Raw genomic sequence first — 11,310 nt, 5'->3', positions numbered from 1 at the left:
AACTAGATAAAAATTAATTTTAAATGTTATCCTCATCTACAAATCTTACAATAATTTTTTTCCCCCTGCACTGATGTTTTGGGCAAAGTATGACTCAAGAGCCATGGAAAGGAAATGTTTTGAAATGTTTCTTCTTAATCCTGTTGGCCTCTTTCTTCAAAACCTCCACAAACTACTCCCACCGATGTACAGATTCACAGATACTCAGCCAAGATGGGATCATTGTGATCATGTAGTCTGAACGTCTGTATAACACAGGCCATAGAACTTCCTCCAAATCATTGCTAGAGCATAGCTTTTAGAAGAGCATCCAGTTTGGATTTAAAAAAAAGTCAGTGATGGAGAATCCTCCACGACACTTGGCAAATTATTCCAAAGGTTCATTATTCTCACCATTAAAATTAACATCTTATTTCCAGTCTGAATTTGTCTAACTTCAACTTCAAGCCTGGATCATGTTATACCTTTTTTTTTGCTAGATTGAAGAGTCCATTATTAAATATTTGTTCCTCGTGTAGATACTTGTACATTGTAATCAAGTCATCCCTTAACCTTTTCTTTGTTAAGCTAAATAGATTGTGCTCCTGGAATCTGTCACTATAAGGTACGTTTTCTAATCCTTTGATCATTCCTGTGGCTCTTCTCTGAACCCTCTCCAATTTATCAGCATCCTTCTTGCATTGTTGACCCCAGAACTAGCCCTAGTATTCCAGCAGCTGCCACACCAGTGCCAAATGCAGAGATAAAATAAGCTCTATTCCTACTTGAGATTCTCCTGCTTATCATCCCAGGATCGCGTTAGCTTTTTTGGCCACAGCATCACTCTGGGAGCTCATGTTCTGCTGTTATCCACCACAACCCACAAATCTTTTTCAGAGTCACTGCTTCCCAGAATAGAGTCCCTCATCATGTAAGTATGGCCTACATTCTTTGTTCCCAGATATATACATTTACATTTAGCCGTATTAAAACAACATTGTTTGTTTGACTCGTTTATCAAGCAATCTAGATCATTCTGAATCGGTGACCTATTCTCTTCATATTTACCACTCCCCCAATTTGTGTGTCATCTGAAAACTTCATCAGTGATGAGTTTGTTTTCTTTTAGGTCATTGATAAAAATGTTAAATAGCATAAGGTCAAGAACTAATCCCTGCAGAACCTCCTTTGACAGAGCTGCTCAATGACAATTCCTCATTTACAGTTATATTTTGAGATCTATCAATTAGCCAGTTTTGAATCCATTTAGCATCTGCCATAATACTTTTATGTCATTCTAGTTTTTTAATCAAAATGTTGTGTGGTACCAAATCTATGCCTTACAGAAGTCCAAGTCTGTTACATAAGCAGTATTACCTTTATCAACCAAATTGTAATCTCAACAAAAAAGATAAAGGTAGTTTGACAGAATCTATTTTCCATAAACCCATCTTGATTTGCATTAATTAAGTTATCTTTCTTAGTTCTTTAAAAATTGAGTCCTCTATCAGCCACTCCATTATTTGGCCCACAATTAATGTAAAACTGACAGGCCTACAATTACCTGGGTCATCCTGTTTACCATTTTTAAAAATTGGCACAACAATAGGTTTCTTCCAATCTTCAGGAACTTCCCAAAGCTTCAAGACTTATTGAAAAATCAACCTTAATGATCCAGTGAGCTCCTCCAGCCAGCTGTTTTAAAACTCTTGGGTGCAAGTTATCAGAGCTGCTAATTTAAATGTCTAACTTTAGTAGCTTCTGTTTTACATTCTCCAGAGATACTAGAGGAATGGAAAGAGTATCATCACCATATGAGGAGACTTCAATATCAGTATTTTCCTCAAATACAAACCAGAAATATTTATTGAACATTTCTGCCTTTTCTGCATTGTTATTGATAATTCTACCACTTCTCTCTAGTAATGGACCCAAGAGCATTGTCAGGATTCTTTTTGTTCTTAATATATTTTTAAAACTCCGTATAGTCCTTAACTCTGCTGGCCACAGATTTCTCCTTATACCCCTTGACTTCCCTTATCAATTTTCTACAATACCTAGCTTCTGATTTATATTTATTATTATCAATTTCTCCTTCCTTCCATTTGTTATATACAATTTTTATAGCTGCCTTCACTTCCTCAGATTGGATTTTTAACCAACCCAGCCTTTTTTCCTCATTTGTGGGATTGTGGGCATCTAGTAAGGCATTCTTAAGTGATTCCCAATTATCGTTAAAATTTTTCCACTTAAATTCTTCCTCCCAGCTGATTTGGCTCATAATTATTTTTATCTTTGTGAGATAGTCCATATTAAAGCACCAAGTGTATGTGGTATATATAATATTGGTCTAGACTTTATTCTTCTTTCACATTATTAATGTGATCAAATCATGATCCCTTGTACCTAAATTACCATAAACTATTATTTCTGTGATCAGGTCTTCTTTATCTGTTAGGACAAGGTTTAATATAGAATTCCACTGTGTTGGCTGAAACATTTTGAGTTAAGAAATTGTCATTTAATATTTAGAAATTCCAAAAATGTTTTAGTACTAGCAGCATGTGACTTCCAGCATGTGTCATTCAAAGTGAAGTCCTCCATGATCACATAGGGTTTTTTCTCTACTCATTAGAAATAGGTGCTAAAGTAGGTGATCATCCTGTTCCCTAGTGTGATTTGGTGGTGTGCAACAGACACCAACTAGTACCACATGTTTTGTTTTGTCTGTGAGGATACTAATTCATAATTGTTCAAGATAATTTTCTTCTGAATTATCATTGAATCAGAAACAGGTAATGCCATTTTTGATGTAGATTGCCACTCCCCCTTCCCTTTTAGGTTATAATAATTGATTTTAACACTCCAGTAGTGCGAATTATTCCACTAGGTTTCACTAATACCAACTAGATCAAATTCATGCTCATAAATGAGCAATCCCAATTCCTCTTGTTTGTTTCCCAGGCTCCTAGCATTAGTGTATAAGTAATTCAAGATTTTCTTTTCTTCATGTCCTTTGAATCCTTGATCAATTCTGTTCTCAACTTCAATTATGTGCTGAGTGCTCATATCTTCCCTCTTTTTACCCTCCCCTTTTGCTGTTAGTTTAACTGCCTCCAGCCTGTCCCCATACTACTGAGGTGGAGGCCAATCAAACTATACAGCCTCCTCTCCCCACAGAACGTGGATCAGTGTTCCACAAAACTTAAGCCTTTCATCCTACCTCAGTCACCTAGCCAGTGAGTCACTTCCAGATTCTTCTGCCTTCTGTTTTCCTTTGCTCATGGGAAGGATCTCAGAGAAGATTGCTTGGATATTCAGCATGTTTCCTAGTTCCCTGAAGTCATCTATTATCTGAGAGATATCTCCTGACAATATCATTATGCCACTATGAACCACCACCAATGAATCTTTACATGTACACTTCAGAAGCCTATCCAATCGCAGAAGGACATCTTGTGTCGTGGTTCCAGGAATGCAGCACACTATCCTGTTGTCCATCTGTCCCTAGCAGAATGGTCTTGCAATTCTTCTAAGTATTGAATCCCTGAAAAGGATCTGTCTGTCTTCCTGGGCTGGTGGGAGAACTCTTTGTAGATAAGCTTGATTTTTCTCATAGGTTGGGCCAAGCTGCCACCCACATATGTTTCATATATCTCTCCATTCCCTTGGATCTGCTGGTTCTGGAGTGGTATCTTCCATAGTTTCCATGTTGAGGACCTGGTATCAGTTTGAAACCTCTAGCTATGTAGAATTCTTCCTGCTTCACTGGTGGCCACAGTTTGCCTAGCCTCATATTTGTCCAACTGTGATCACTTGCCTCTGGGGGTTATGAAAAGGCATAAATGACTTCCTCTCTCACTAATTCCTTTGTGGTCAGTTCTATTCTTCCTTGAATCTGCAGTACGGGTGTTTCCCAAATTCAGTTGTCTAGAAAATCCCCAGTTTCTCTGATTCTTAGTAGCATATCAACTTGCCCCTCCAATCCAAGAATCTTTTTCCTCCAGCACAGCCACCAACTTGCACTTCATGTACAGGAATCCTTTTGGTCCTCAGGTAGGAAAGAATATGGCACATCCTTTGTCAGTCACCACCCCTGTTCCATTGTTGGCCATCTTGATATCACCCATAGTGCTGAACCTGGAAGGAAAGCCTCCCACATTCCCTTCCAAACTCCCCTGTTAGCTGCCTCTCCTACCAGCTCACTGACAGAATCAAAGGCTCAGTGACTTGGTCATACCTGCCCCCTGTTCATTCAGTTGTGAAACAAATGTTACCGTGTGACTAAGGTGATCCGTCGCTAATGATAACAACAAATAGCAATACATGTGGTGAATACAGATGGCCAAAACTCGCAATTTCCGGTTCATCAAAAATTTCACTATTTTGAAATTTCCTGTGAACGAGAGAGTCCAAGATCTTTTCTGAAATGTGGCATTTTCAAAAGGAAAAAACAACTCTCCAGTCCTGGCAGCTGCTGAGTGAAATTGATGTGATTATTATTTGCTTCACTGCTGCCGACCACTGCTGCAATTCAGTGGTAGGCCACCACGAAACTGACAAGAATCATGTCAGTTTTACTAAGCAGCTGCCAGGGCTTCCAGGATCTGCAGCTCTAGGGCAGCCCTACTATGCCGACTGCTGGGGGCTGTGTGTCCCAGGGCTTCCAGATTCTTGGGCCTGCTGGCCTACCAGGCTGTGGGAGTCGGGAAGCCCTGGGGACAACAGTCTAGGGCAGTTCCAGGACTTTCAGGTCCCTGGCTTCATGCAGAATTTGGTACTGGGTGTCTTTAAGGGCTGAGCTTCCCAGACTGAGTCTGGGCAGGGCACTGTGAAGCTCTTGCTATTATGCACAGATAGTTGGAATTGGCCACAGGATAAAGTAGGTATCTTGAAAACGCCTTAAGCGCTCAGTAATCTTTGAACATCCCACTAGGAACTGGAAACTCCAAGGACCCCAGGGTTCCCAGCCTCCTGGTTCTGTAGCAGGGAGACTGGAAGCTGGGGGTACATGTCCTCAGAGCTCTCCACCACAGACCCTGGAAGCCCTGAGGTCCCAAGGGCTCAGGTCTCCAGCCCTGGGTCAGTCCATGTGGGATGGCTGCCCTGGATCCATGAACCAGGAAGCCTGGGATGGGGTGGCTCCTCAGAAGCCATGAGAACCTTTCTTGTGATTCAACCAAAGTTCATTGAACCTGAGATGTTTCTGTCAAATTTCCAGCTAGCTTGAATATTGAGCACAGCTTGCCAGCCATTCACAGCCTAAAATATATTCACAGAAAGGGTCAGCAGTTGTAAATCAGTATAGCTCCATTGGAGTTCATGGAGCTACACCAGTTTACAGCAACTGAGGACCTGACCCACTGTGTTTAACTAATTTTGAGTAATGAACAAATCAATTAAAAATCAGTCTGTTCATGAGCCAATTACAAACAGAAAAGAGGGGAAAGGGCCTAAATGGAAAGCGCAGTACAAGTGCAGAGAATAATTGCTACGTAAAGCTTAATGTAGATTGCTAAATTAATACAAGAAATACAAATTAAGAATTCTTGATACGGGTTATAAATTAATAGAAAGCAGGTAATATAATTGAAAGAAACTAACCTGCAGCTAGAGAACACTTTTTGCCCATCCCAAGAGCTGTGTTGTCTGCTGATGAAAACATGACAAAGACCAGTCTAGTTTGTCCTTCCCTACAGGGGGGTCACTGTCAGTCATAGATGAATGCAAATATATTCAATCATCTTTCATATGCTAATGGGGAGTATAGGTTGCACTGGCAGTGAAGATTTTCATCTTCGCTTTAGTGCAGTTACTGGAATTTCTATCATCCTTTTATTGTTATCATTCTTTAGTGATGTAAATCACTCCGATAAATTGAGTCAGGAGCTGGAACATTATTAAGAGTTTCATTCCAAGGTGACAGCAAAGCTGTCCTAACTAAAGCCAAGGCAAATATAATCCAGTTTTCTTGATGTTGAAAAACATTTTTCCATTTACTATTCCCTTTGGGGATCAGTTGCACAGAGAGAGAGTTCTTGTGCATCAACAAGTAGAATCTCTGATTACGATTTCAGGATTTCTGATTAAATATAACACCTTGACTGCAAAGAGGCCAAGTAAACAGAGTTTTGTGAGAATATGGTGGGTGAAGAAGATGGAATGTAACCTCAACCCAGGGACTGAGAGGCAGGGATGTAGCAGTAATTTAGCCCTCTGTAAACAAAATTCCAACCCAAGCCAACAGGAATCTTAATCCCTGAGAAGCTGCTATGTTACTGATTTGTCCTCATTACTGATTTTGTGGCCATGGGTTTCCCCCTACTGCCAGTTCTATGGTGGCATATACAGAGCTGTCAAGATGCTCAGTGCTGACACATGCATGGGGTCTTAAGTCCCCCATGTGCCCAATTTTATCTAGATATTGATATGACCCCATTATTATAATATCTGGCATTGGAAATGCCACAGTGAAGCTGTGCTGGAAGTCTTCTACTGCCTCTCAGCCCAAGGGCAAATTTTAACTCAGAGTGTCAAGACTTGCTCATCATTGTTACCTTGAACTATGTTCCCATTTTCAGATGTGATTTATTCTGAGTCAGAACAAATGTATTATTTAGAAACAAAGGAAGATGTTCTAAAGGTAACAATGATTATAATATAAAATGATAAACGCTGATTACAGCAAAACTTTAGTGAAACACCTGGTATACAATTAATTAAATCATACTAGAAATAGCTAAGAATGAACTTAATTGGAAATTATTTAAAATTTGTGATCAGCTAGACTTCATGGTTAAAAATCATATTCAATAATTTTAGCAGTTCAGGGTCCAGTTTTGTGAGGTGCTGAGGCTTAAATTTTCAAATGTGGGTGTATACAATTGGGCACCAAATTCATATTGGGCACATAATACGTGTGGCCTGATTTTTGAGAGCTGCTGATTACTGACAACTCTCACTGAAACCAGTGGGATTTGAAATTGCACATTACCTCCCAGGAACAGTCCCTAAATAGACAACTAAAAGGAATAGTGGGGAAAGAGTTAATAGGCACTACAGAAAAAAACCCAACCTTTTCTGGAATGCAGAACCAGGTATGACAGTTTTTATTCTCCTTAGGATGATGCCTAAGTTGCATAATATATTAGATTTATGCACTGGAATAACCTTTCAGCTAAAAGAAATCAAAGGTTTTGATTGGGAGCAGCTAATTAAGACAACTAGTTAGAGTGTTGGTATCTCTTGGGAACCACCTTTTCGAGGATTAAAAAATAATTACTGCAGATGGACAGTTCTCTTTTTCAAAGCTGAACGATTTAAGTGGGTTAAAACTCTATTCTAAAGTTTTATATTCTATTCTAAAGTATTCTAAAATACTTGCATTACTTAATAAGGCACCAGTTGCAGCTCTGTGGTAAAGGTTGAATTGAATTTTGCACTTATAACAGGGATTCAGCCTGTTTTTTTACACAGAAAAATACAGTTTGTCCTTGCCAAAATTGCAGCATTGGCTTTTGGAGTACAGAATGAATTTTTCAAGAATTTGCAAATAAATCTCTTACTTTAGGAGTTCAAATTCATTTTAAAAGACGCCGTGACAGGCACTGCATCTCGTGAGTACCTCCTGTCAGCTGGGTGTGATGCTGCAAACTCTTCTACCCCAGGCACCCCCTGCAGGTTGCTGACCTCACTTGGGGGGTCATCAGTGAGTGGCTCAGCCCTCTGGCCAAGTCAGTCTAAAATGGATGAACCCCTTCTAGGATAGCAAAGAGTTCAACACACTGTCTCCCCTCACCAGGGTCTTCAGCCCCATCTCTGGGCCCTCTTAAGTCCTGGCCTTCACTTGGGCTTCCCAGCAGAACTTTGTCCTCTTCTTGGGGCTTAAGCCACTTCACTAGTAGGCAAGTGAGGAGGATCTGGGCCTGCTCATTAATCTGGGTCCCACCCCAGGGACTCTATATGCACCAGCCACGCACTGCTTCCTTCAGTTTGTTGCTGCTATTCCCTAGGCCTTTTCCTATGTAGCTTCTTTCTCTTCACTCTGACCTTGCAGATGAAGTTCTCAAATACTCTTCCTCCTCGCTGAATGCAAGTATCACCAGAACCCATCTTCTGGTTCTCTTTTTGAGCTCTGGTGACCAGCAATGAGCACCCTTCCTTGCTCCTCTGATCCCAGTCAGCAACTGATCTGTTCAGGCTCTGCAGCTCCTTTTATATGAGCCTGGTGGGCTCTGATTGGCTGCTCCTGTGCAGCCTCTCTTGTCAGGCCTCAAGGATCCACTTCTGCTGCTCCTTCCTGGCATGAAGTGTGGTAAGACCTCAGGGCCTCCATCAGGGGGCCTCCAAGGGCCAGGTACACCCCATCACATAAGCCTTTTAGAAAATTTATGATTAGATATCAAATCTTATGTATGTGTGTGTGTCCATAATGATCTTAATGATGGAATGGCACAGATTCCTCAGACTTCCCTTATAGTTAAAACCCAGTGAAATAATGCACAATAGTCTACATTTGAAGAATTGTTTCTAGGACTAATAATATTTTTTCCCCTGTTATTCTTCATAACTAAAAGTTGCTCCTTCAGCAGAGGCTGAAGAATATTGTTCTATTATAGAGAACTCACAAAGAACCACCAAATTTCAAAATGGCTGTAATCTTCCATTTTTCCTCAATGATATTGAGGAGACAGCTAACCTCATGTATTGAAAAGATTGTCTATCTCCTTTTACTGTCAATTGGACTGAGGCCACAGACTGTCTGAGAGTCACTTTCTCCAATTGTTGGTCCTCACAGTATTCCTCTTTGCTTCCTGACAATTTAGTGGGCTGCCATCTTCTCTTAAGACAGCTTGGCTTAATCCTTATTGGGGGGAAAAAAATGGGAAGCAGTGGCCATTTTGAAAGATGGCTTGCAGCTGAGGGCAGTGATGCCCTTCATTCAGTAAAACAGTGGGAGATGGTTGCCATTTTGAAAAGTAAGGCAGGAGGGAATGCAAATTTTAGGTGTGTAAGTGTGCATTGTATATGTATACAAAGGAATATATGGGGTGCAGAAGGGCAGGAGAAGGGCGTGTGTGTGTGTGTATGTGCATATACAGAGAAATGTGGAGTGCTGGAGGGAGGGGTGAGTGGGGTGTATGTGCCTGGGGAATGTAAGGAGGTGCAAGAAGCGGGATATTTGGAGGACAGGAGTGGGAACACTAAGATGCACACTCCTGGCTTCTCTGTACTTCTCCAGCATGGCACAAAGCAGCCAGAATGTACTGGTGAATCTAAAGTGAGAATTTAAAAAATGATTTAAGATTGAGATCTCATATCTTCCACTCACTGGAAATATCACATAGTAACATTCTCTTTGAATTTCTTGTTTAATGTTCATGAATGAAACTCTCAATGAAAATGAGAAGGAAATTCCCAGACAAAATTGACATTAAGGTGGAGTTAAGGCTGAGAATGCATACCAGAAATTTAGAGTAAAATATGTTACAGGGATATTGTAATTATCCCAAAATCAAACATTTTATACCCAGGAAATTCAGAGTTGAGGCAAACAGATGAAGGTGTTGTATTAAGGAAATGCACAACTAGGGCACTCAAACAAGCTTAGCTCTGCCAAGTAGTGATATCATGATTGGGGAGAAAAAAATATGTTTCTTTAAAATTAGTTTAATCTAAAATTGAATCCCAAGCACTAACATTTCTTAAAAGTAATCATATGGTTATTAGATGACGTCATTTAACTCTGAATTTCCAGGAATTATAATGTTTTGTTTTGTATTGATAAATACTCTCAATCCTAACTCCATTTTAATGTAACTTTTGTCTAATATTAATATAATCTACAGTAGCTATATCATTGAAATGATTCTGCAAAGTACAAATGGATGTAGCTGTTATCATAGTGCTTATGATAATCCTAGCAAAACCTTTTTTTAGGATCCTTTCCTAACTAAGGATGAAGCACCAGGTACTTACAGGCCCTATGAACTTGGACAAGAAATGGGAATCTGGGTGAACAATTCTGATGGATTAACTCCAGCTGTTGGAAAGGTTGGTTTCTGAAATTAGCATATATGTATGTAAGCAGTGCTGTTTCTTAGTGTTAGAGAATTTTCATTACCAAAAATCACATACGTTAATCAGATAAAACTCTCACTTGCAGGCATGGCCCCCAGGAGATTCAGTGTTTCCTGACTACACAAACCCCAGGACAGCTGACTGGTGGATCCAGATGTGTGTTGAGTTCAAAAATGTCCTTGACTATGATGGAATCTGGATTGTACGTTAGATTATATTTTTCCTTCTCTTTCTTCCAAAAATGAAAATGCAACTTTTACATATTTTAACTTTCTATTAAAGGATATGAATGAACCAGCCAACTTTGGAACCGGCCAGCTCCCAGGCTGTGCTCCGAATGATCTCAACAACCCTCCTTACGTTCCTAGTAAGTGTATTTTAAAAGTTATTTTGGATTGGTTATTTCCTCAAGCAGTACAAAGTTTCTTGTTTTCGATCTTTACTTGCCTACTATGCCATCAATATGGGCTCAATAATCATTTAGGATTCAGTTGTCCTCAGGCCTGAAGGGGGAGAAAGCACAAAGAACTTTCTTCAGTCAGTCTGGCAACCCTGCAAGAGCGCTAAGCCAATGGAATTCCTTGCACTTCTCCAAGTGAAAGATCTGCTTCAAGCTAATGCTGCTGCTGGTATTACCATCTCTAACCATGGTCTTTTCTGTGGCCTCATCACCCATGCTGGTCAGCAGAGATGGCCTCAAATGGTAAAAGAGTGCACCTTGGGAAAGGGGAGCTGTCATAGAATCGCTGGCCCCCTTAAGCAGGAATGGACACACCTCCATCTGAGATGCAATTAGCTTGCCTCCCCAGATGGTGAGAAGCAGAAAAATCATGTGACTTGCAGGTCAGGTGGCTTAATTAGGCCTCCTAGTGAAAGATAAGAAAGCCTAGGGAAAGTTCTCGCCAGGGAAGGAAGAGCAGAAAGACTCCAAGAAGGAAAGCATGGGAATTTCAGCAAAAGATCAAGGGGCAACTTGAAGGTGGGGTAGGGGGAAGGGAGAGGAAGAGACTGAAAAGAACTCAGGAAAGGTTGAAAACTGAGCTAGAGGGCTTTCAGAAGTGTGTCTGAGTAGCAGACCCTCAGGATGGAGGAACTGGGCCCAGCTTGAGACCGGGGATGTAGACTTTGTGGTGGGTTCTTGTTTTTGTCTTTTTTGGACTGCTATATCCCAGCAGGAGTGGATTATTGTTAAATGACTTAGCCTGTGAGTGAAGTCACTGGAGTAGCTAAACCAGGCTGTGGGGTTTTTTT

At 40.5% G+C, this 11,310-nt stretch overlaps 1 protein-coding gene across 1 annotated transcript in view; it reads left to right on the top strand.

The window, feature by feature from the left end:
* Positions 1 to 11,310, top strand: part of LOC137163705 (sucrase-isomaltase, intestinal-like) — a 101,659-nt gene that overhangs the window by 45,082 nt on the left and 45,267 nt on the right. The window contains exons 10-12 of the mRNA XM_067563987.1: positions 9,919 to 10,032; positions 10,145 to 10,261; positions 10,342 to 10,426. Of these exons, the coding sequence (XP_067420088.1) occupies positions 9,919 to 10,032; positions 10,145 to 10,261; positions 10,342 to 10,426 (316 nt within the window). The remainder of the gene's footprint in view (positions 1 to 9,918; positions 10,033 to 10,144; positions 10,262 to 10,341; positions 10,427 to 11,310) is intronic.

The sequence above is a fragment of the Emydura macquarii genome, unplaced genomic scaffold (assembly GCF_026122565.2).
Source record: "Emydura macquarii macquarii isolate MOO-44397 ecotype Brisbane River unplaced genomic scaffold, CSIRO-AGI_Emac_v2 contig_2636, whole genome shotgun sequence".
Classification (NCBI taxonomy): domain Eukaryota; kingdom Metazoa; phylum Chordata; order Testudines; family Chelidae; genus Emydura; species Emydura macquarii.
This window is presented reverse-complemented; position numbering and strand designations above follow the sequence as displayed.